Below are 27,296 nucleotides of genomic sequence, written 5' to 3'. Positions count from 1 at the left end.
CCCCAAATGCCATGTTATTTTCTGAATATTTGGAAAGACAAATTCCTATGCCTGCATGACTAAAAGTTTGAGAGAAACAGAAATAACAGAAGTAACAGATATTAAACAGAATAAAAGCAAGTTTATACTTACAGGGTATGGTTGAACAACCGTCAGGATGATTGATTCCTTGCAGCTCCTGTTGAGGAAAAAAAATGTAATTGTGGAATTATCTTTCAAAACTTCTTCTTACAGTATCTGTGAGGTTCCAACACCAAATCGTTAGTTAATTTACAGCTAGAAGCTTTCATCTCTATCACCTCCATCTGAAAATATGACAGACAATTTCTCTTAGAAATGAGAAAAAAATTCCATTCAACTTGGTCTTATTTGGACTTCATCATGTTATTGTGCTGGGATGAATTACTCTGACGGTTCATTCTTAAAGAGATTGTTCTGAATTTCCTCATTAATCACTTTAGAACAATTTGCCCAAGGATCAAAAATGATCATTGGCCAGTGAAAATGAGTGACTTTCCATTTAAAATAGAAAATAGAAACAGAAAACACAAGAAACACTGTAGAGAGAGGAAGGTAGGGTTAACGTTTCAGGCTGATGACTATTCATCTTTCCATTTAATATCAGCTACCTCTGGACTAAGTTTTACTGATTTTGACCAAAGTGCGGCAAAATAGGAGCTATTTGTATTTTATATGCCATATAATTTTAGATAGGATAAATCCTTAAATCCTTCAATAAACCCTCAAATCAGTAAGGAAAGCACAATGAGGGGAATTTTTTGGGGTGGGGGGGTCAGCGGACGTGTTCAGTGAAGGTTGGGCGGGAAAACATTTTTTAACAGTAGGTTGGGACCCCGCTGTCAACCCGCCACCATGTGTCTTTCCCAAATGTCGGGTCTGTCAGGGCTAAGCAGACCTAACACGCAGCGGCGGGGGAGGCAATTCAAGTCATTGTGATGTTGTTAACAGCCCATTAAGAAGTATTTTGAGTTCACCTTTACATTTTACGAGGTCGCCCACAGGGTCCATGCTGCTCGGGGATCACGTCAGTTAAGGAGGAATCATCTTATTACTTGACAGCTGGAAATGTGCTATAAAACTATCATCTCACAGCTGTTCACTTTCCAAGCTCAGAAGCTGTTGCTCACTGCATTTGGAAGACAGATTGAGCTTTATACAGGTTGCAAGTGTTTGGAGTAAACTCTCTATCCAGTGTCTCCTCATTGGAACAACCTCTCCCACCATTGACAGATCGCTTCTGTCATCTCAAATTCACCTATCATCTATTACATCAGCATCAATACCCTTGAAAGTCTTTCACCTTGGTCCTCAGAATCCCACCACGATCAGCCCCAACACCAGCATCACCAGGCACACCAGCAGTACCAATAACAACACAAACCATATCTGCAATCAACTGATGCTGCACAGGACACAGGGCATCAGCACCTGACCACATTGCTGCCTGGAATGCCAGGGATGGCCTCACCATGGTCAGATTTACTTCACTTGATGCTCTACACCCTGGCTGCCACATGATGCACCATAGAACATAGAAACATAGAAATTTACAGCGCAGAAGGAGGCCATTTTGGCCCATCGTGTCCGCGCCAACTGACAAAGAGTCACACGGCCCTCGTTCAGCAGCCCTGAAGGTTACATATAAACCTATGAACAATGAACAATGGCGGACAGGTAAAGAGCATCTGACCCAACCAGTTCACCTCACACAACTGCGATACCCCATGTATCGCACAATTTTACACTCCACCCCACCCGGAGTCATGCGATCTGCTGGTAGAGGCAAATAAACAGATAAAAACCCAGGCCAATTAGGGAAAAAAATCTGGGAAAATTCCTCTCCAACCCATCCAGGTGATCAAAGCTAGACCAGGAGATCACTCTGGCCATATTAGATTCCATGATGTACTTACCATCGTGTCTGCGCCAGCCAACAAGAGGTCATCCAGTCTAATCCCACTTACCAGCTCAAGGTCCATAATCCTGGTACCATTCCACACCAACACCATAAAGCATTCCTACAATGCCCAAGTCATTCCTTTCACACTCATCACCATTGCGGGGGGTACTGTTATGTCTCACTATTCACTGCCACTTCCAAAGGTGCACACAGATCTGTGCAAGAATGCAGTGTTGAAAATAAAGGTTTCAATGTTTGCCACCATACTAACAGAAACTTTACATGAACATTGCATAAAACACCCACGTGCCGACCCATATGTGTTGTTACTGGCTATGTTTGTACTAGGATGAAGGTGAGTGTGAAGAGTGAATGGGAAAGTGATAATGTAGATCGAGAGGAATGGGGGGAGATGCAAGGTAAGTTGCTGTGAGTAAGGATGTGCAGGAGTAGGGTTGTGAAGGCAGAGTGATCATCATCATCATTGTCATCATAGGCAGTCCTTCGAAATCGAGGAAGAGTTGCTTCCACTAAAAGCGAGTACTTAGGTGACCGAACAGTCCAATACAGGAATTACAGTCCCTGTCACAGATGGGACAGACAGTCGTTGAAGGAATGAGTGGGTGGGACTGGTTTGCCGCACGCTCCTTCCGCTGCCTGCGCTTGATTTCTGCATGCTCTCGGCGACGAGACTTGAGGTGCTCAGCACCCTCCCGGATGCTCTTCCTCCACTTAGGGCGGTCTTTGGCCAGGGATTCCCAGGTGTCGGTAGGGATGTTGTATTTTATCAGGGAGGCTTTGAGGGTGTCCTTGAAACGTTTCTTTTGCTCACCTGGGGCTCGCTTGCCATGTAGGATTCCGAGTAGAGCGCTTGCTTTGGGAGTCTTGTATCAGGCATGCGAATAATGTGGCCCGCCCAACGGAGTTGGTCGACTGTGGTCAGTGCTTCGATGCTGGGGATGTTGGCCTGATCGAGGACACTAACGTTAGTGTAACAGCTACCCATTTATTGTCATACCAGCTATTTGGGGCCAACTACATTCCTGCTACTCTTTTGGAAAGGTAAAATCTACTGCAATGTCAAATCATTTCATACAGGCCAAAATGTTGAATAACACAGAGCAGTAGTACACATCAAATTACTGGGAATGCAATCTCCATTCTTTAAAAGTGGAGGCCATAAAAGTTAAGTATTCAACATTACTTTGTGGTGTCCAGAGGAGCAGGAAAGTCTAGGCCTCTGCTACCTCAGGCTCCCTCCATTCCCCACCCCACCCCACCACCCCATTCCACGTGCAGAACTCTGTCAAACCCTCCCCCCGCCCAGTGGATCTGCAGGATCTTGCGGAGACATGCGGAGTGATGGGGATGTGATGAGTGGCACAGCAGGATGAGGTTGAGTGTGGCTTTGCAGTAAGGATTCGTGATCTACTGAGATCATTGAAAGGTTTGCGCCACTGCAGCCTCGTCCTCCTGACAGCATCGCTGCTTGTGTCCTCCTGTGCAATGTGCAACCAGGTTGATTTAGTGCCCTGGTCAGGTCTCTTCCACCCATGGGAATGGAAGAGAACCTCCGTGCATGCTGTGACGCCCTCCAAGTGATGGGAGAGCCTGGGTGCAGCTATGCACCGTGTTGTCAGTGTTTTCAGCACCTCAATGCTGTGGAACACTGACAGCACAACTGTCAAAATAAATTTGGCCATGGTCCCTTTAAGGAAATCGGCTGATGATGCGTCATCAAATTATGTCATCACACCTGCTTCCTTCAATTGGCCGGCAAATGCGCTGGGCAGGCTTAACAACCCCAATCAGGGGAAAATCATTCTACATAGCTGGCTGGATCAAGCAGCGGGGTCAGGACCTACCATCAACGTCACCCGCCACGGACCCTCCGATGTAAGGGAAATCGCGGTCTACGTTTCTCTGACCAGTACATATAACTGACTGCTCAATAAGGCCATGGCAACAAGAGATGCCTGTCCCTGATGGATGTTCTTTGTTTGTAACAAGACTTTGGTTCTGAAATTAATTAATTTAATAACAGCTGGTTAGCTAGGATTGGCTGTTTGCAATGTTGAAGCATGCAGCTTAACAGACAAGTAAACAGACAAATTAAATGACTCTTTAAAGCATAGTGCTTGTAGGAAGGCGGTAATACGTCGACATTAACATCCACCTCACAATAATGTGAGAGTTGATTTCAATGGAATAGCTATAAAATGAATGGATTTCAATGGCATAAATGACAGATATATTTTCTCAGCCTCCATTCGGTCCAGAGATCAGAAGGGGAATTCTAACTCCCAGATGGGAAGCCAGTGGGATGATGGGGCCCCTGTGGGAGGCATGGCCAACATTAGTTGCCGGGCCTTATTTACATCCTGCCAGTCAGCTGCCCACTTGAAACAGGCGTAGAGAGGCAGCTGTTAGCCAACAGGGATGGGGTGGTGGAGGGAGCCTGAGGTAGCAGAGGCCTAGACTTTCCTGCTCCTCTGGACACCACAAAGTAATGTTGAATACTTAACTTTTATGGCCTCCACTTTTAAAGAATGGAGATTGCATTCCCAGTAACTTGATGTGTACTACCGCTCTGTGTTCAACAAGTTTGGCCTGTATGAAATGATTTGACATCGCAGTAGATTTTGCCTTTCCAAAAAAGTAACAGGAATGTAGTTGGCCCCAAATAGCTGGTATGACAATAAATGGGTAGCTGTTACTCTTCAGTATTCTGGTCTCCACATCATAAAAAAAAAAATACAGAGGCACTGGAGAAGGTGCAAAAATGATTTCCGAAGATGATACCAGAACTGAAGAACTATCAGGAAAGATTCAACAGGGTGGGGCACTTTTCACTAGAAAAGAGAAGGCTGTCGGGTCGGGGGGGAGATCGCGGGGAGGGGAGAGATCGCGGGGAGGGGGGAGATCATGGGGAGGGGGGAGATCATGGGGAGGGGGGAGATCGTGGGGAGATCATGGGGAGGGGGGAGATCATGGGGAGGGGGGAGATCGTGGGGAGGGGGGAGATCGTGGGGAGATCGGAGGTCGGGAGGAGATCGTGGGGAGGGGGGAGATTGTGGGGAGGGGGAAGATTGTGGGTCGGGGGGAGATCGTGGGAAGGAGGGAGATTGTGGGGAGGGGGGAGATTGTGGGGAGGGGGGAGATTGTGGTGAGGGGGGAGATCACGGGGAGGGGGAGATCACGGGGAGGTGGGAAATCGTGGGGAGAGGGGAGATTGTGGGGAGGGGGGAGATTGTGGGGAGGGGGAGATCACGGGGAGGGGGGAGAAGGTGGGGAGGGGGCAGATCGTGGGGAGGGAGGAGATTGTGGGGATGGGGGAGATCAGGGGAAGGGGAGATCACGGGGAGGGTGGAGATCGTGGGGAGGGGGGAGATCGGAGGTCGGGAGGAGATTGTGGGGAGGGGGGAGATTGTGGGGAGGGGGGAAATCACGGGGAGGGGGGAGATCATGGGGAGGGGGGAGATCGTGGGTCGGGGGAGATCATGGGGAGGAGGGAGATCGTGGGGAGGGGGGAGATCGTGGGTCGGGGGGAGATCATGGGGAGGAGGGAGATCGTCGGGAGGGGGGAGATCGGGGGTCGGGGGTAGATTGTGGGGAAGGGGGAGATCACGGGGAGGGGGGAGATCACGGGAAGGGGGGAGATCATGGGGAGGGGGGAGATTGGGGGTCGGGGGGAGATCGTGGGGAGGGGAAGATCGTGGGGGGGGGAGATCACGGGGAGGGGGAGATCACGGGGTGTGGGGAGATCGTGGTGAGGGGGAGATCACGGGGAGCGGGGAGATCACTGGGTGTGGGGAGATCACGGGGAGGGGGAGATCACGGGGAGGTGGAGATCACAGGGAGGGGGAGATCACGGGGTGTGGGGAGATCACGGGGAGGGGGAGATCGTGGGGAGGGGGAGATTTGGGGTTGTAGGAGATCACGGGGAGGGGGATATCGGGGGTCGGAGGGAGATCGGGGTCGGGGGGAGATCAGGGGTCGAGGGGAGAATGTGGGTCGGGGGGAGATCGTGGGTCGGGGGAGATTGTGGGTCAGTGGAGAGCGCGGGGCGGGGGGAGATTGGGGGTTGATCGGGGGTCTGGGGAGATCGGGGAGATTGCGGGTCTGGGAGAGATCGGGGGTCGGGGTGAGATCGGGGGTCGGTGGGAGATCGGGTGTCAGGGGGAGATCGTGGGTCAGGGGGAGATCGGGGGTCAGGGGAGAGCGCGGGTTGGGGGGAGATCGGGGGTCGAGGGGAGATCGGGGGTCGGGGGGAGATCGTGGGTCAGGGGGAGATCGGGGGTCAGGGGAGAGGGCGGGTTGGGGGGAGATCAGGGGTCGGGGAGATCGCGGGTCTGGGGGAGATCGGGGGTCAGGGGGAGATCGGGGGTCGGGGGGAAGATCGGGTGTCGGGAAGATCGGGTGTCGGGGAGATTGCGGGTCTGGGGGAGATCGGAGGTCAGGGTGAGATCGGGGGTCGGGGAGATCGGGGGTCGGGGGAGATTGCGGGTCGGGGGTGATCGTGGGAGATTGGGGGTCGGGGGAGATCGGGGGTCGGGGAGAGATTGCGGGTCGGGGGGAGATTGGGGGTCGGGGAGATCGGGGGTCGGGGTGATCGGGGGTCGGGGGAGATTGCAAGTCGGGGGGAGATTGCTCGTCGGGAGGAGATCGGGGGTCGGGGAGATCGGGGGTCGGGGGTGATCGGGGAGATTGCGGGTCTGGGGGAGATCAGGGGTCGGGGGTAAATCGTGGGGAGGGGCAAGATCGGGGGTCAGGGAGATTGCGGGTCGGGGGAGATTGCGGGTCGGGGGGAGATCGGGGGTCGGGGAAGATTGCGGGTCGGGGGAGATCGGGGGACGGGGAGATCGGGGGTTGGGGGAGATTGCGGGTCGGGGAGATCGGGGGTCGGGGAGATCGGGGGTCGGGGGAGATTGCGGGTCGGGGGAGATCGGGGGACGGGGAGATCGGGGGTTGGGGGAGATTGCGGGTCGGGGAGATCGGGGGTTGGGGGAGATTGCGGGTCGGGGAGATCGGGGGTCGGGGAGATCGGGGGTCGGGGGAGATCAGGGGTCAGGGAGATCGGGGGTCGGGGAGATCGGAGGTTGGTGTAGATCGGGGAGATTGCGGGTCTGGGGGAGATCGGGGGTCGGGGGGAAATCGTGGGGAGGGGCAAGATCGGGGGTCGGGAGAGATTGCAGGTCGGGGGCTGATCGGAGGTCGGGGAGATTGCAGGTCGGGGTTGTTATGTCTTTAGATGCTCTGATAATGACTCTACGATGCAATGTATTGCAATTGAACTGTTGTGACCTTTGTCCATTTAATGTAACTCCAGAGTGAGGATCATACATGGTGGCCTGCCTTTTATACTGGGCCTGGCCCACCTGTACAGGTAACCTACAAGGCTCCCACTGCAGTGCCCTCTGGTGGCACTCCTTAGTGACCATACAGCTGGTGTACAAGTTTCCCATAGTAGTGCCCTCTTGTGGCACATCATATGTAATAGTACAGGCAGTAACATATCAAGATACATGACATCACTCTCCCCCAAGTCCTTAGTGCAAATTGCCTTCATGCATGGACTGTGCTCTGGGCTTAGCTCTGTCTGGTTGACCTTTGCGGGGTCGTTTCTAGCTTGGGTGAGTAGGTGGTGTTTCGTTGGCAGTAGAGGTGCTGGTGGTTCCTGTTTGTGAGTCCATGACCACTCCATTCTCTTCCCCACCACATACAGATTATGCCGGTGGCTAGTTACATTCATATACATTTGTGGTACAGTTGTGAGGCAAGTACATTTGACTGGTGAGGTACATTCTTGACACATACTTGGACTCAGTCCTACAAGCTCCTCGTACGTCTTGGTCATTGTCGCTGCAACGTGCCAAGGTTAGCCATTTTCGCATGTATGTCTTCAGATGCTCTGATAATGTCTCCACGAGGCAATGTATTGTACTTGAACTGAGGTGAGCTAAGTCCATTTAATGTAACTTCAGAATGAGGATCATACATGGTGGCCTGCCTTTTATACTAGGTCTGGCACACCTGTACAGGTAACCTACAAGTCTCCCACTGTAGTGCCCTCTGGTGGCACATCACAGGCAGTGACATGTCTAGATACATGACAGGGGTGATCGCGGATCGGGGAGATCACGGTTCGGGGTGATTGGGGGTTGGAGGAGATCGCGTGTCGGGGGAGATCGCATGTCAGGGGAGATAACGGGTCGGGGATATCGGGGCTCGGAGGAGATCGGGGGAGATCGCGTGTCGGGGGAGGTCGGGGGTCGGAGGAGATCGGGAGTCAGGGGAGATCACGTGGGCTGAAGCAGGTTTGCTTGAGGCACCGGGAGGAAGCACTCCCGTTCCTTCTGGCCCACAAGTCATGCTGCAAAGGCACTTACTTGCTGGATCCCGCCGCTCTCGCCTCCCTTCAGCTGCCTAGTTTCTGACCCGCAGCCGATAAATCCAGTCGGCTCTAGAATTTGAGGCACGCAGCCTTATTAGCATATTTAAATAAATGACTCACCTCCTGAGAGCAGGGATGCTGCCCGCCTCCATTAAAACCAGGAGTGGCCGAGTTTGAGACTGGATGGGGTCGGGTTTCAGATTTTTGAAATTTTAACACTCGCCTCAGCAACTGATGCTAGATCAATTGTTAATTTTAAATCTGAGATTGCTAGATTTTTGTTAACCAAAGGTATTAAGAGATATGGGACAAAGGTGGGTAAATGGAGTTAGGTTGCAGATCAGTCGTGATCTCATTAAATGGCGGAAAAAGCTCAAGGGGCTGAATGGCCTTCTCCTGTTCCTATGCTCACCCCAACCCTGTCCCACCCATCATGGGGGAATGGGGGTGGGGTGGGGTGGTTAAAATTCCCCCAAGATCTTTCCACTCGTGGGGGCGACCAAAATTAGGGGCCATAAATATAGGATAATCACTAATAAATGGAGAAAGGTCTTTAACCTGAGAGTGGTTAGAATGTGCAACTCACTGCTGCATGGAGAAGTTGAGACGAATAGCATAGATGCATTTAAGGGGAAGCTAGATTGAGATATGAGGGAGAAAGGAATAGGAGGTTCTGCTGATAGGATTAGATGAAGAGGGGTGGGTGGAGGCTTACGTGGAGCATAAACACTGGCATGGACCAGTGGGGCCGAATGGCCTGTTTCTGTGCTGTAGATTCTATGTAATTCGATGTAATGTCTTTGGCACAGCAGGTAAAGGGCCCAGGTTTAGGTTTATACAAAACTCGATTTCTTTTGAGAGGCACATTTTTGCTGTAAAGATGAGATTAAAGTGTTGGATGAAAGCTCAGATCTCAACACCCTGCCACTTATCAATGGGTCAGTCAAGTTAAGAGATTGTAATAAAATTTCATCACATTGTAACTTTAGATTGGTATCTGGACAGTAGAATGTGCATACAATTCATCCAAGTCCAAGAGTCAAAATCTATGTTGAATAATATATTTTGTTCATAATTTATTTTGCTGGCAGTCAGTGATGCATTTGTCTGCAGTTCATTCATTACTAAAATAATAAGCAGCAAACAATCTCCACCTCCCCCAACCAATAGTGTGAAGACAACTCAAATAAGGCTGTATAATTCTATAAACTACTATTAATATTAATATTACTAAACAAACACTCAAAGTATTGTACAACATTCCTATTAGCTTATTTAATCCAGGTGTTAATTTTAAGCGTTAAACATTCATATACTTCTAATGCAAACAGGAATTTCTAGATCATCATTCTGTTCTGTAATTCATAAACCATGCAAAATATTTACCTACAATCTTTTTAATTATTTAGCAAACTCCCCACACTTATAGGCTACACTCTATATTGTTAATGGAAAGACTAATTATATATTCCTTTTTTAGTTTTAAATTTTATTGTAAATTTGCAGTGAAGCACAATGTAAGTACCATAGGTGAAAGTCATTATCTATCAGTTTTATTTCTTACAGACACCAAGTATTACAATAAGATGTCACTATTAACATCAGTGTTCATTTAATAGGTTTCCTAAAGCCATGGTTATTTTATTGAACCTGAACTTAGTGTATGTTATGTGAGAAACCACATGTGATATAAAGCACTTAAGAGTTATTAATACTTTACACAGTCAAAGGGACATGCTGATAATAGATAGGCAACAAACCTAATGTTGCTTCATAAATCTGAAGGCATTTCAGGCCGATTATAAAATATATATCAGTTATCATCACCATAAAGCTGTTGGGATTGTTGTAAAAACCAAATTGGTTCATTAATGTCCATTAGGGCAGGAACTCTGCTGTCTTTATCTAGTCTGGCCTGCACGTGACTCCAATCCCACACCAACATGATTGAGTCTTAACTGCCTAGCAGGCTATTCAGTTGTATTAAACCGCTAGAAAGAAAAACAAGACTAAAACCGAGCGGGCCACTGGGCTACAAAGTAGGCAAAGACACAGCCAGCCCAGCCAACCTTGCATCTGGGGACTGGTGTCAAAGTTAAGAGAAGCTGTTCCACAGACTTGACAGGACAGACCCATCAAAGGTGATATTAAGTTGGACGGGGGCAGCGGAAAGTGGCCCTGGGAGCTTTCAACAGTGACTCTGGACCCCATGAAGTCTCATGGATGCAGGTCAAACTTAGGCAAGGAAACCTCCTGCTGATTACCACCTAATGGTTTCCCTCAGCTGGTGAATTAGTACTTGAACAAGACTTGGATGAGACACTGAGTGCAGCAAGGGTACACGATATACTCTGGATGGGGGATGTCAATGTCCATCACCAAGAATGGCTTGATAGTACCACTGACCGAGCTGGCTGAGTCCAAAAGGACATAACTGTCAGACTGGGCCTGTGGCCATTGGTGAGAGAACCAACATGAGGGAATAGTCTATTGACCTCGTTCTCACAAATCTACTTGTCGCAAATGTGTCTGTCCTTGACAGCATGGTAGGTGTGACCAGTGCGCAGTCCTTGCAGGGACCAAGTCCCATCTTCACACTGAGGGCACCCTGCATCGGGCCTTGTGGCACTACAACCATGCTATGTGGGATAAATTCAGATATAGCAGCTCAAACTGGGCATCCATGAAGTGCAGTGACATCAGCAGCAGCAGAATTGTATTGCACCACAATCCGTAACCTCAAGACCCGGCATGACTCTCATTCTTCCATCACCATCAATCCAGGTGACAAAGCCTGGTTCAATGAGAACATAGAACAGCATGCCAGGAGCAGCATCAGACGCACCTAAAAATCAGATACTAACCTGGAGAAGCTACAACACGGAACTACATACATGCTAAATATCAAAAACAGCATGCTATAGCTAGAGCTAACCAATCCCACAACCAACAGACCAGGCTAAAGCTTTGCAGTTCTGCCACATTCAGTCGTGAATGGTGGTGAACAATTAAGCAACAATTAAGCAAGTAAGGAGGAGGCTCCATGAACATCCCCATGCTCAATGATGGCGGAGCCCAGCACGCGAGTGCAAAAGGCAACAATGAAGCATCTGCTAGAAGCGGATGATCATTCTGGGATTCTTCCTGAGTTCCCCACTATCACAGGTGCCAGTCTTCAGTCAAGTTCATTCACTCCATGTAACATCAAGAAATTGTTGGATGGACTGGACACAGCAAAGACTATGGGTCCAACAATATCCCATCTGTTGTGCAGAAGACTTGTGCCCCAAAACTAGCTGTGAGCCGAGCCAAGCCGTTTCAGTACCGCTACAACACTGGCATTTACCCGACATTCTGGAAAACTTCTCAGTTATGTCCTTCCACAAAAAGTAGGAAAAGTCCAACCCAGCCACTTTGCGCCCAATCAGTCTACGACCAATCATCAGAAAAGTGATGGAAGGAGTTGAAAACAGTGCTATTAATCAACACTTACCCACTAATAACCTGCTCACCGATGTTCAGTTTGGGTTCTGCCAGGACTATTCGGCTCCAGGCCACATAACAGCCTCGGTCCAACATGAACACAAAAGCTGAATTCGAGGTGAGGTAAGAGTGACTGCCCTTGGCATCAAGGCAGCATTTGAATGAGTGTGGCGCGAAGGAGCCCTAGTAAACCTGAAGTCATTGGGGATCGTGGGGGGGGCAGTGAGGGAACTCTCCAGTGGCTGGAGTCATATCTGACACAAAGGAAGATGGTTAATGGAGGTCAATCATCACAGCCCCAGGACATCACTGTAGGAGTTCCTCAAGGCAGCTTCCTAGGCCCAACTCTCTTCAAATGCTCTATCAACGATCTGACCTCTATCATATGGTCAGAAGTGGAGTTGTTTGCACAGTGTTAGGTTTCATTCACAATTCCTCAGATAATGATACAGTCCGTGCCCACATGCAGCAAGACCTGGACAACATCCAGGCTTGGGCTGATAAATAGCAAGTGACATTCGCATCACACAAGCTTGTCAGTTTTCACTGATACTCAGTTTTGCCACTGACAAGATTTGCCAACCCCAGCACAAAAACTAAATTTTGTGACGCTCACAAGATTTGGTCCCATTTGTTTCATCTCGTTGCCACTACCCCATCCAAAAGTAGAAAAATGATTTGACAACGTAAATGAAATAACATGAAGACAAAATATTTAAAAGTATAAAACTTGTAAAAGAGGCTAAGGTGAAATTGGTCTGTCACAGCTGGAGCACCTGTTACATTATATAAGAAGTTGTAGCTTTGTGCATTAGATTTAATGAGACATTGTAAATTTTTACCCACACTCCTAAAATTGCTTCTGGAAGTAAACAGCTATAATGTGCATTAATGTATTGGCCTGGCTTTCATTTCTTTGTGGCTTGTTAAGAGTTTGTTATACAGAAATTAATTGAAATTGTGCAAGATTGCTCAGGCTTGACATCGAGCACAGTTTGTGTTCATGACACCTGCTCAAGAGTTGGCATTGCAAGGGAATGGTGTGTAGAGTGTGCTGAAAAAAATAGCAGCAGCATGTGCGACAGTGTGGACACTCAGTAAAATTCACCAGGGTGTCCAGGAGAGTGCAGAAAAACCGCAGGCAGTCCCGACAGAGCAATGGTCCATATGCTGCAAACACCCCATGTGGATGCCTGGGGCTTGTGTTCCAATTGATGTCAAGGCCATCAGTTATGTGGCTATGATAAAGTCTTGAGAAGGCAGAACTGAATAAATTCAAATGATGTTGGAATGTGAACTTTGCATTATGAACTGTCAGGCTCAACATGTTAATAAAAGCATTTATTATCTCTGCTGATACTCAACCTACAAATATCGTGGCACGACTGAATCAATCTTTAAAATACAACACAGGCTTTCAAATTTGGGGCCTAAAATGGTGCACAAGTATCAGTGGGTCGACTGTCCTCAACCGTGCACCTGTCTTGTATCTGTCATGTGGAGTAGAGGCGGGGGGTGAAGGAGGAGGGGGAGGCCTGCAAAGGTTTAGTTTGAGGCCCCTACATTTAATTAGACAATGAGACTAATGCTACCTACTTACTCTGGTGTCAAATCCACACAGGTACGATTGTGAAAAGGCAACGGGTAATATAAAAATAGTTGACAAAATATTTAGGAATGGGCTATTACCATTGTGTAGATGTCCTTTCACCAGATGTACACGAGGCCTCTGATTGCCTCGGGCATCAGCATTCCTCAAGCACTGGGCAGAGCAAAACGGTTCGGAAACCTCTCCGCATCCCACAGGGATTTTCTTGGGCTTCTCATGGTGTATAACTGAGCCTGTGTCATGAGTGGGTACAGATCTTGTGCAGCTATTTCAATGAGGCAGGAGGGAACATTCCAAGTCTATCGCCTCATTTTCCTTGACTTCCGCCCGACCTGAGAGTCTGCAGGGATCCTGGATGCAGATTAAATACAGGAAGCTAAGCTTCTCATTTAAACGTTACTATGCCACGCCTCTCCCTGAGGATGAAGACATTCAGTGCCTTCTCAATCCTACTCTTGCTAAAACCTCCCCCCCCATCAGTGGGTTGCCTTAAGCAAAATAACTTTGAATTACTCTCCTTCTGAGTCTGGTGAAAGCTTGCTCATGCTGTTTTCTAATTTTTAAAAAGCTGTCAGAGAGGGTTTCTGTCTGCTTTTATCGCCCTGTGTTCAATGTCTAGTCTATTAGCATTTTAAACACCTTTCATCTCAGTGCTTTTTCAAAAATCTCTATGACGGCACTTTGCTTTAAAAACCCGCTATTTAAATATACCTCTTTTCCAATCCACTTTTGCATGAAAACTATCAATACTTCTGGAATGTGACAGTGACCAAGCTTATAATGCATCCCAACTATGAAAGGAACCACTTACTTGCATTAGAATTAAAAGCAGAAAATGCTGGAAATGCATGAGCACCTGGAAAGAGAGAGGTTACTATTTGATAGACACCCTTTGAGAGAACTGACAAAGCATCTCTGCCCAAATCATCTATGCTCATTGCAGCACTTGCTGTGTATTTCCAGTATTTTCTATTTTTATTTTATATATTTTTCCTTTTAATCGGGTAAAATATTTCACTCCTGGCAATGTTGCCTGGTTAAGCACTTTATATGATATCAACTACACATTTGTAACAAATTATTGATCTGCTCCATGGATCAGTGCACACATAGGCTTCAAGGTTTTGTGTGTAAAATGCAGTCTGGTTGACATTATGGGCACGTGCAAGGCTTTCTGGGTGCAGTGAGTGTCTCACCTTTTTACCTGCACCGTCAGAACAAACTTGAGGCAAGCTTCCTGATATAGGTTATATTAAGTGCATGGTCAGCAGTTTAACAAGTAGGTGAGCAATAGGAGTGCTCTGATAGGCGCCTCACTTTTATGTTAATTATAATGCTTCTGGCCTCATTGAAAGCACATTGAGTAAAGCTTTATCAACCAGGGAATGTAACAAAAAAGGGAATAAAAATGATCTCAGTGAATTAACAATAATCTTATCACCTCAACAGATCTGCAAAGGACTTTACCATACTTTTTGTAACATTGAACACATCTCTTTCAATTATGAAAATTCAGAAAATGTAACATAATATTGTAAAATAAGAAATACAAAAATTGAAAATCTATAAATTGGAGAAAAACCGTATCTGTGAATGAGGAGATACTTGTGTTTCAAGATCGATGTCTGAAAGAACAGTGGCTCCAAAAATATATGATGACCACATTTTGTTGTAAGCGTGCCTGTCCCCACCGATGTTCATAGGTTTGGAGGGCGTGGTCCTTCTATTTAAATACAAATGGTGAGCTGTCCTCTCTTTGGCCTCCTGCTTCTCTGGGCTTATCGATTGCGAAGGATATTCTGGGTCCCTGTGAGGACGTGGGCGAGGTATCTCCCAGTGTCAGAAGTCCCTACCCTGGTCACATCCCCTCCTGAGTCAATGATCTTATTTGGGGACATCTCGACATTTGCGTCAATGGATCACTAGATGGAGGAACATTGTGTTTGACCTGGGTGTCCAGCATTTAAAGGTCAGTGGAAGAGGCAAAACAAAAGTTTCTGTCAGGTGGGATCTATGCAATGACTCTTGACTGTTGCATTGCTTAGACAACCCTAAAAAGAAACATTTAGAGAACATTTTGGCCTATTTACCAGCAGTTCAGAGGCCCTCAGCAGCAGTACTCAGCCCCTATTATGACAAGAATCCTTGCCGGAGGAAGAAGAACCCCCCCCCCCCACCTGAAATTTAAATGGTACAGATGGCAGAAGTTTGTCTGAGCTGGAGATGCGACCCAGTTGGATCAGAAAATCTAGGCTGCATTAACTTTGTGCAAACCAACACTAATCCACACCAAAAACGAATAGAAAATTAGTGCACACAAAATATAGTAAATGCATAACTCTATGCAATACATTGTGTTGCAGGCTGGTAATGTAAGCCTCCATCATTTTAGTTTGGCAAACATAAATTGCAAGTGCTCAAAATCCACAACCAGTTGCTGCCTCATTACTTCTCAGTTGCCTGTGGGGTTATTTCTTCATGCTTACACAGATAAATGTAAGATCTGGCTTGAATATTGGATTTCAGTGCAGCTCTGTGGCCATCTGTACAAATGTCCTTGACAATACTGCAAATAGTTTTCCATCTCACACTGAGCAACTCAAAGCAAAACAGCATACAAAATATTGCTAACTTTTGAATCTTTGTATATTTACCTACCTGTGCTGATAAGTGCCCCCTTGCCTAAGCTGGTTATCCAAACTTTTATATGAATCCTCCCTTCCACCCCTCTTTTGCTCTGAGAGGACATTTACTAGCTTTTTGGAAGAGAAAGCTAACCTTTTTAACTCACTTTTCTCTTTTAAACTGTAACGGCAAAGATTTTGGTTAAAAAAATACTTCTCTCCATTACTCTATTCTGATCAACCATTATGACCAATATCAAGTTTTATCCCTACCAGATCTATGAGATCCTTTACTCTCCAGACACCAATAAGACATCTGGTCCTGAAAGTAGCCATCCGTAAGGTCGATGTTTCTGGATTTAATCTGTGCCACCTGTACAATTTCTTGCTCCCGGTTCATCTTCTCCGTGAAAATTTGCTAATATTCACTCTATCTGTGAGAAAGGTGACCTCTATCACTCTTTAAGTGACTTGACAATTGTCCTTGGATTAGTACTTTTTAAAATGATGGAACATGCTGTTAGTTATACAATGATCTATTACCATGGAAGTTCTGGCCTAATTCAGGATCATCAGTATGGTTTTTGGCGTGGTTGCTCCATTGCTGATCTTTCTGCCTGGAAATCTATTCTTGTGCATTTTGGTGAATTATCTGACATTATCGTGGGGACGCCTTTTGATAATGTCTGACACTTTGCACTTCTAAACAAGCAACTATCATTTGACCTCCAATCAAAGATATGTTCATGGCTATCTAGTTTATTCTCAAACCAATCCATCTCTGCTATAGTTGGTGGGTAATCCTTTGACAATTTCTATTAACTCAGGGTTGCCCAGGACTCTGTCGTTTCTTCCACTCTGTTTCTTCTTCATATCAATGACCTTCTTAGTGTATCCTCCAACCCTATCCACTCTTAATCCAATGATTCCACTCTGCATTCATCAACTTCCTTTAAATTGCACACTTTCAATGGTGACCGCATTCAATCCTTGTGCAGTGCAGCAGCTAAATAACTGGGAGAGATTTTCCATTTCTGTGGCTCTCAACCCATGATTTTCCACCTGTTAAAATGAAAGGGCAGAAAATTGAAAGCTGCTGAATGCAGAGGTGGAAAATTCCAGCCACTATATCATGATCTCTTCCATGATGTTTAATTGGGTAATGAAACTTCTGTTGCTTTGAATTCCTCTACAAGCTTGGCATTTTGCTCTTGTGCCAGACACATCTCACCCCTTGGTCTGCTGCTCTGGCAGGTCTGAAAATATTGCTTTGCTTTGCTTTCATCTATCTAGTCTAGTAACGCTGCAAGGTCCCCTTTGAGATATATATTTTTTTACTCCTTTCAACTGGAGGGATGCCTTGTACCATTGGCCTTAGCCCTTCATCTTGGTTTCTCAGTTTAAAAGATGTATTTATATTGTGATTGTACAAAACGCTATTGATGCTGGACTGATAATGTTCAGTGTGCTGATCAATGACATTGAAAATAATTGGCCACCCGTTGGCAAAACCACCAATACACATTTCATTTTAAATCAACGGTAAGGAAAATGCAGCAGTGTCTGTAACAGGCAGTTGATCCACAATGCCAGTTATATTTCTGGGTGGCAAGTAGAAAATATACTCCATGTTCCCTCAGATCAGGATTATATATTTGGGACAATTTGAAAGTGATTGGCTGTAGGATCATGTTTGGATCAGGTATGAATACACCCAGAATCAACCATAACTAGCCTTGAGATGTTCAGTGTTATTCAAGCTAGGTAGTTTGAAAGTATATAATGACAGCATCATTGATTCATTTCATGGATACACCAAAGCATAATTATTATGGAATGGGTTGAATAATTCATCAACATGTTCACTAATATTTTGACATTTACTGTAACAGAATGGAAATGGCAGTTAATTTTGTATGATGTTGGACTCTATCCAGCATCATCAGTCTATTTACTCTGAGTAGCTGAAGCTAGAACATAATTTACACAGTAAAGTGTACAGGGTGATCATAGCGCAATCAGTTTGATAAGTTTTAATATTTGCTCAACCTGAACAAGATAGATTTAAATCTGCAGCCTGCCTGCTGTGTTTGAATAGACTCTCTACCCCGATTTTCTGACCTGATTTTCATATAATATGAGGAACCTGCAGCAGTCCCGTGGATCACAACAGCTTGTAACATGTTGTGGAAAAGATGACCTAGATGCAGTGGCAATGGTGGTGCATAATCAGATCTCAACCAAACTGTAGCTCACTACTGCGCTTCAGGCAAGAATTGGCTCTTCACTTATATTGGGGGTGAAATTCAACACAGATGGAGACACAAAATATGGGAAACATGGCAACCAATTTGTGCAAGCAAGCTCCCACAAACAGCAGGCCTGAGTTCAAACAGTAACCTTCTGAGATGAAAATTTGACAGAACCCATAAAAGCACTGCAGCCACTGTGAAGGAATGGCAGACAAACTAACACCTTAGGTAAATTACATGCTGACTGGTCTGTCAGCTGTGGCTCAGTGGGTAGCATCTTCACCTCTGAGTCCAAAGGTTGTGGGTTCAAGTCTCATTCCAGTGCTGTACTGAGGGAATGCTGCACTGTTGGAGGTGCCGTCTTTTGAATCATAGAAATTTACAGCACAAAGGGAGGCCATTTTGGCCCATCATGTCTGCGCCGGTCGACTAAGAGCTATCCAACCTAATCCCCGTAGCCTAGAAGTTTATGGCATTTTAAGTGCACTTCCAAGTATTTTAAAAATGTGGTGAGGGTTTCTGCCTCTATCACCCTTTCAGGCAGTGAGTTTCAGACCCCCCCTGTTGGTGAAGAAATTTCTCCTCATATCTCCTCTAAACCTCCCCACAATTACGTTAAATCAATGGCCCCTGGTTGTTGACCCCTCTGCCAAGGGAAACAGGTCCTTTCTATCCGCTCTATTCAGGCCCCTCATAATTTTATACACCTCAATAAGGTCTCCCCTCAGCCTCCTCTATTCCAAAGAAAACAGATCCTGCATCTCCAATCTTTCCTCATAGCCAAAATTCTCCATTCCAGGCAACATTCTTGTAAATCTCCTCTGCACCCTTTCCAGTGCAACCACATCTTTCCTGTAATGTGGTGACCAGAACTGCACACAGTACTCCAGCTGCAGCCTAACCAGTGTTCTATACAGTTCTTGCTCTTATATTCCATGCCTCGACTAATAAAGGCAAGTATTCCATATGCCTTCTTAACCACCTTATCTACCTGGCCTGCATGAGACATGAAACAGAGGCCCCGTCTGCTCTCTCAGGTGGAAGTAAAATATCTCATGGCACTATTTCGAAGAAGAGCAGGGGAGCTATCCTCGGTGTCCTGGCCAATATTTATCCCCCAATCAACATAACAAAAAAACAGATTATCTGGTCATTATCACATTGCTGTTTGTGGGAGTTTGTTGTGTGCAAGTTGGCTGCCGCGTTTCCCACATTACAACAGTGACTACACTCCAAAAGTACTTCATTGGCTGTAAAGCGCGTTGTGACGTCCAGTGGTCGTGAAAGGCACTATATAAATTTAAGTCTTTCTTTCTTTATATTTGAGCTGCTGAATGTTGGTCCCACCACAACTGCTGTGTTTTCCAAGCCAGCTGAAAATATAAGACCCATGACTTTAGACCTACTTGATAGCCAAAAGACAGCTCAAAAATGTCGAAATGGTAGAACGTAACAACTCTTAAAGATGCAGCAGTGAGTTTTCAAATATCATAGACGACTAAAGCGCTGGACTGCAAACATAACTGACGGGGAGTATCTGTTTCATAACAAACGGCAGAGAAATCAGGTTCATATTCATTACTGCAAAAATCTGGACAGAAAGCTTCATAATAGAACACTGACCCACTTGTGTGAAAGGCTTGGGGCAGATACTACACAGGAAATAATTGCCCTGACTGGATTTGTATTCTGAGTAAACTAATCAGGGGAATAAACATTAGAACATAAGAAATAGGAACAGGAGTAGGCCATACGGCCTCTCGAGCCTGCTCTGCCATTTAATAAGCACTCAGCTTCACTTCCCCGCCCGCTCCCCATAAACCCTTATCCCCTTATTGTTTAAGAAACTGTCTATTTCTGTCTTAAATTTATTCAATGTCCCAGCTTCCACAGCTCTCTGAGGCAGCGAATTCCACTGATTTACAACCCTCTGAGAGAAGAAATTTCTCCTCATCTCAGTTTTAAATGGGCGGCCCCTTATTCTAATATTATGCCCTCTAGTTCTCGTCTACCCCATCAGTGGAAACATCTTCTCTGCATCCACCTTGTCAAGCCCCCTCATAATCTTATACATTTCGATAAGATCACTTCTCATTCTTCTGAATTCCAATGAGTAGAGGCCCAACCTACTCAACCTTTCCTCATAAGTCAACCCCCTCATCCCCGGAATCAACCTAGTGAACCTTCTCTGAACTGTCTCCAAAGCAAGTATATCGTTTTGTAAATATGGAAACCAAAACTGCACGCAGTATTCCAGGTGTGGCCTCACCAATACCTTGTATCGCTGTAGCAAGACTTCCCTGCTTTTATACTCCATCCCCTTTGCGATAAAGGCCAAGACACAATAACTGTCAGCAACACCCCTTACACATTTACTTTGTCATTTAAGCAAAACTCTTTGGTTCAATTGGTGGAAACATGATTCTCTTCACTATGATACATTTTTTTATGGAAGTAGTTCAAGCAGTCAAATAGCAATGAATCTTACTGCTCTTTAATGATAAACGTAACATTTTTTTCAAATGCCTTTGTCGGTGAAAGACAAAGGGAGACCTTGTAAGTAGATCAAAGAATGTTACTAACTAGTTGAGGATGCAACATCTGCCCCGGCAGAATCTCCAACTACCAGCTTCTCCTTGTTGATAAATCAGGAAGTCTTTTGTTTCTCCATGAAAGGAATGCTCGCTCTCCTTTAACATTGTCCTTTGAAGTTGTGAGGTATCAGTGAACGAGCAACTCCCAGTGAACAAGAGAAGATGGAAGCCAATATAATGGAGAATGACCAGGATTAGATGAGTCCAAGGTGTATTTTGGTTGCTAAATCTGGATATCATAAATCTGTTTGCATCAGATCACATATAATGTGTGCAGGACTATATTTTTGGCATGGTTCTATGTGACTGTGTGTATATAGGTTAGTGAATAAATAGAATTGTTGCACAGCATTGCCATGAATGTAGTAGGGCACACTAATAAAGTGTAACTGTGGTACTTGGAACCAATATAGTGGTTATTGTAATCAGCACATTTCCCTTCAATACCCATATTTATATACTGAATTTTGTCAAAGATATCTCTAAACATTGGGTTAGCATCCGTATATATCATGCCTATATCCAGCTTCATCTTCCCACATTTTGTTATCATTCTCTGGATGTAAGTGTTGTTTTACTGGTCCAGTAACATAACTGCTGCACTACCGTAACTTAATTCCATTACTGTCACTGTGCTGTCTGACTACTTGTGTGACACTAATTCGTGGACAAGCCAGAACTTTCTGCAACTAAACATTGACAAGACTGAACATTAGCAATCCCTGCTGCACTTCTGCCAGAAACTTTGCAACTTAGCCTCTGATCTCCTCACTCTTGCTGGCTGCTTGCCCAGATTTAACCTGATAGCATGCAACCTCTGCGTTTGTCTGATTCTGAGCTGAGCTTCAAACATCACATCTAGTACATCACCAAGACAGCCAATTTCCAGCTCCAAGTTATTGCTCAACGCCATCCATACTTCATCCTAATTTGTACCCTATCTGCACTAAGCCCTACCCACCCATTGCTAACCTCCATCTGTTCTTGCAGGCAGCTAAATTGCTGAGTTCAAAGTTACTAATGGGCAATCTTCAGGGATATGTTTTAGCTCCATTCCTATTCATAATGGTCCCAAATTATATACTGCACAAATCAAAATTAGCTTATAGCTTTATCCTATTCAAAAAGTGTCAAGGTATATCATGCAAAATATCCTTGATTTTGCCAATGATATCCAACAAAAAGAGCCAAAATAAAACACAACAAAAGCATGAAATCTTCTGACACCAGCACTCGGGTAGGTCTGGGAATACACATATATGTAACTAAATTTGAGAAAATTAGAACATGAATCAAAGACTTGACACTAAAATGGTGACATAGTAGAAGTTTATGTATGTCATATGCAGCAGTCACCTGTGTAACCAGTGTATTAGTTGGTACAGCAGTGCTAGCCTGGAATGAGCCAGAGGGAGAAAAATTGACGCGGCAGCGATCTCGGTTGAAACAAGAAGTGCACTACCGTTGTTGTAGGTCAGCCGCAGATGTCCTTGCAGGAGGTGACAAAGCTCTGTCACTGGTTCTCTGCTGACGTGGAGGCTACAGTAACTGTTGTCCTCAGTCATCAGCGGGTAGGTGTTCCAAACCCACAGATATGGTTGGTGGCATAATGCTGCAGCTGGTGCTAATCTCTAATCTCTGAATGCTCGCTAAGCTCTTGGGTGATCTTTCTTTCATTTTGTGCCATTTTAAATACTGTATATGGGGAGCCTCCAAACCAACCCCCATCAACAACCTAACCTTCACATGCTGTCTGCAGGAATATGCAGCTTGTACCTCGATACCTTGTGGCTCCTTTGAGCTACAGTGAGAGTTGTTAATGGGGGCCTTCTTAGCATGTGTCCGCTTTTTTTTCTTGTTCCTGTTCCGGTGAAGTCCTGTAAATGAGTGATTTTTCTGTCTCCTTTCTGTGACTTAGCAGCCAGTGATGAATGTTTTCGGAGTCAGTTAAAACCAACCTTACCATAACGAGTAAATATAAGTAGCTCTCCCGTGAAAAATACCACAAGTTCACATTCATCAAAAATGTTAGAAATACTGTAAAAATGTAATTAAAACAACATAGTACTAAAAAAGTACTACATCCAATGCAAGAATAAACATCTCAAGCCTGTTCACCTTTGTGAGCTCCACTGCACTAATGTATTGTGTCTAGAAGACGTTGTTCAATCTTGTGTGATAATATAGGCTTGTTAATTTTGCAATATCGCTGATTACATTATAATATAGGCTTGTTAATTTTGCAATATCGCTGATTACATTATAAGGCTGTGAATTTTCAGGTCTCTTTTTCCTAGTCACTGGGCATAAACTTGGAAAATCAATTTCTGGCCAAGCGTATAAAACCTCATCATCTCATCACCAAACAGGCAACCTATCAATTACAGCAATGAAATAGCATGAAATTGTATTAATTAGTCTTTAAGTTTTACAATCTAGGTGTGCCTATAAAGTGCTCCTATGGCCAATGGCCCTTTAATTTACAAGCGCAGGATTTACTTACTGTTTTTGGTAGATCTATAGTGTGTGATTGATGCATTGGGATTTTCATACCAGAAAATTGGGACAGCAGCCAGTCCTGTCCAGCTTCCACCCCACAAATCGATGTGCTCCTAATTCCAAAGCTCCTTTGATCTTCCTCACTAACTATTTGCCAAGCCGTCATAAAGCTCATTAACATGTATTTAAATGAGGACCAGTGCCATTAGTGCGTCAAAATCCAAGAAGTGACACTTGCAATGCACCAGGGGTAACTTAAAACAGGATAATGATGCATACTTGTTTCCAGTAATGCTGAGAGCAGTGGATGTGAGGGACTGGTGTGCAACGGCCACCCCACGTTAAAATAATTCATGCACAGGCATCTTCCACTGTTTAAAATGAGTTCACCAGTCAGCTGAGTACTCATTTTTAGTATAGAAGCAAGTCATCCTTGACACTGCCTATGATGATGAGGGACTACTGAACCCAAAACTTTGGCTGTGGGGGTAATGCAACTGGGAAAGAGCTCTTGGAGGCTTTTCACCTGAACAGCACTGGATCTGTCTCAGACTGCCTAAGGGACTATGAGACCTCCAGGATATTGTCCCCCTATCTAGAGTGAGAAGTTCTGAGCAACAAGTATGGGATTCCCAATTGGAATTCCTTTGTTTTCCATTATAATGGAGGAGAGGTACAACAGGATGAAGTAAAGGAGAGTGAAGCAACATATGAGGAGGATGTGCCTTCAAGATATTGGCCCATTCCCGCAAAGAATTTACAGGCCATTCAGATTCAATGAAGACCTTTGTGAAGAGCTCTCTGTTAGAAGAGTGTGCTTCACCAAAGCAGCAATAGGAGATCTGTGCCACCCTGTTGCAGCTATGTATGTGCTGCTCCCCTGGCTTGCTAATGCACTCTTCAGGCATTCTTGGATTATTAAGGGTTTCACTCCTAATTTTCAAGCCCCCTCACCATGCACTACTCCTGTTTTACATTGGAATTTGTGTTACTGAACTGGCAATGGATATTTAAATGAGCTGACTGCAAATTACGAAGGGTCAGCATGGGAGAGGTTCAGGGGGCACATGACCTGGCATAAAGACCCCCATCGAATTAGAAGCATAGAATCACAGAAGGAAGCCATTTGACCCATTGTGCTTGTGTCAGCAAATTAATCCTACTCCCCATAGCCCTGTAAAATTTTTCCGTTCAAGTATTTATCCAATTTTCTTTTGAATGTTACTATTGAATCTGAATCCACCACTCTTTCAGACAGTGCATTCCAGATCACAACAACTCGCTGCGTAAAAAATGTTTCCTCATGTCGCCTCTGGTACTTTTGCCAATTATCTTAAATCTGTGTCCTCTAGTTACCGAACCTTCTGTCACTGGAAATAGTTTCTCCTTATTTACTCTATTAAAATCATTCATGATTTTGAACACCTCTATCCAATCTCCCCTTAACCTTCTCTGTTCTAAGGGGAACAACCCCAGCTTCTCCAGTCTATCCACATAACTGAAGTCCCTCATCCTTGGTACCATTCCAGTAAATCTCCTCTGCACCCTCTCCAAGGACTTGACATCCTTCCTAAATTCCACTACTGAACACAATACTACAGCTGAGATCCAACCAGTGTTTTATAAATGATTAGCATAACTTCCTTGCTTTTGTACTCGACCTCTGTTGCTAAAGCTAAGGATTCCAGCAGCTTTTTTAACAGCTTTGTCAACTTGTCCTGCCAACTTCAAAGGTTTATGACAATACACCCCAGGTCGTTCTGTTCCTGTATCCCTTTAAAATCGTACCATTTATTTCATATTGCATTTCTTCATCACTCCTTCCAAAATGTATCACTTCACACTTCTCTGCTTTAAATTTCATCCGCAGCGTGTTTGCCCATGTTATCAGTCTGTCTATGTTCTCCTGAAGTCTGCTGCTATCTTACTCATTGTTTACTACATTTATGAGTTTTGTGCCATCTGCAAACCTTGAAATGATGCCCTGTATACCCAAGTCCAGGTCATTAATATATATCAAAGTGCAGTGGTCATAATACTGACCCCTGGGAAACACCACTTTCCTCCTGTCTGAAAAACAACCATTCACCACTATTTTTTGTCCCTTAGCCAATTTGGTATCCATGCTACCATTGCCTCTTTAATCCCATGGGCTTTAATTCTGCTAATAAGTCTATTATGTGTCACTTTATTAAACGCCTTTTGAAAGTCCATATACACAACATTAACTGCACGACCCTCATCAGCTCTCTCCATTATTTCATTGAAGAACTCAATCAAGTTTGCCTTTAACAAATTTGTGCTTACTTTCATTTATTAGCCCATAATTTTTCAAATGCCAATTAATTTTTGCCTGGATTATTGTCTCTCAAAGTTTCTCCACCACCGACCTAAGGCTGACTAGGTGCTGGGTTTATCGCTCCCCCTTTTTGAACAGAGGTTTAACATTTAGCATCTTCCAGTACTCTATACCTAAGTAGGATTGGAAGATTGTTGTCAGAGCCTCCATAATTTACATCCTTACTTCCCTCAGTAACCTAGGATGCATACCATTTGGACCGGTTGATTTTTCTACTTTGAGGACCTTTTAAGTACACCCTCGATATCTATTTTTTATCCTATTCAATGTCGCTACTGCCTCCTCCTTTACTGCTACATTTGCAGGATCCTCTTCTGTAGTGAAGATAGATGCAAAGTACTCATTTAATACCTCTGCCTCCACAAGAAGATTTCTTTTTTGGTCCCTAATCAATCCCATCCTTTTGACTAATCTTTTACTATGTGTTTATAGAAAACTTTTGGGTTCCCTATTATGTTAGCTGCTAATCTATTCTCATACTCTTTCTTTGCCCCTCTTATTCCCTTTTTTTAGTTCACCTCTGTACTTCCTATATTCATCTTCGTTCTCCACTGTATTATGAACCTCACAACTGTCATAAGTCTTTTTCTGTCACATTTGAATCTCTATAGCTTTAGTCATCCAGGGAGCTCTGGATTGGGCTGCCCTTTCTTTCCCCCTCGTGGGAATGTGTCTACTTTGTACCCAAACCATCTCTTCTTTGAAGGCCTCCCATTATTCAATTACTATTTTGCCTATGAATTTTTGATTCCAATCCAATTGCGCCAGATCGCTTTTCAACACACTGAAGTTAGCTCACCTCCAGTTAAGTACTTGATTGTACCTTGTCCTTTTCCGTAACTATCCTAAACCTGATACAACAATATGTCCTCGAGGCAACAAGGGGCCAAGCCATATTAGATTTAGTAATGAGTAATAAGCAATATTTAGTTAACAGCCCAATGGTGCGTGAACATTTATCCAATAGTGATCATAACATGATTGAGTTCAAAGTAGTGTTTGAAAGGGAGAAATGCAAAACAACTACTAAGATTCAAAATTTAGGTAAGGCCGACTTCAATGGGATGAGACAGAGACTGTCCACAGTAAACTGGTCAAATCTGTTAAAAGCCAAAGCGACAGAAGATCAGTGGGAGATGTTCAAAAAATAATTTAATGTGATACAGAAGCAGTTGATACCCCTGAGGGGCAAGAGTTCTACTTGCTTAAAAAAAAGTCATGGACAACTAAAGAGGTAAGGGACAGCATAGAACTAAAGGAAAGGGCATACAAAAATGCCAAGAATAGCACAGATCCTGGCGAATGGAAAAGATACAAAGAACAGCACAGGGTCACAAAACAGATGGTAAGAGCTACAAAAAGGGAGCATGAAAAGAAACTTGCAAGGGTTATTAAATTCAATACAAATCATTTTTGCAGTTCCATTAGGAAAAAGACAGTGGTCAGGAGCAATGTTGTTAAAAAACTGAAAGTGGTGATACTGTCAATGGCAATGAGGAAATGGCAGACATGTTGAATAATTACTTTGCGTCAGTATTTACTGTAGACGAAGAGGATAGCA

General features: G+C 44.7%; 1 protein-coding gene across 4 annotated transcripts in view; it reads right to left on the bottom strand.

Moving 5' to 3' along the window:
- LOC139275829 (FERM and PDZ domain-containing protein 4-like) overlaps positions 1–27,296 on the bottom strand; it is a 658,647-nt gene that overhangs the window by 115,345 nt on the left and 516,006 nt on the right. For all 4 annotated transcript variants that reach the window (XM_070893037.1, XM_070893039.1, XM_070893040.1 and 1 more), the window contains one exon: positions 133–178. In XM_070893037.1, coding sequence (XP_070749138.1) covers positions 133–178 — 46 coding nt within the window. The remainder of the gene's footprint in view (positions 1–132; positions 179–27,296) is intronic.

This window comes from Pristiophorus japonicus, chromosome 11, assembly GCF_044704955.1.
Source record: "Pristiophorus japonicus isolate sPriJap1 chromosome 11, sPriJap1.hap1, whole genome shotgun sequence".
NCBI classification, from domain to species: domain Eukaryota; kingdom Metazoa; phylum Chordata; class Chondrichthyes; family Pristiophoridae; genus Pristiophorus; species Pristiophorus japonicus.
Note: the sequence above shows the minus strand (reverse complement) of the source record. Positions and strands in the feature narration are given on the sequence as shown.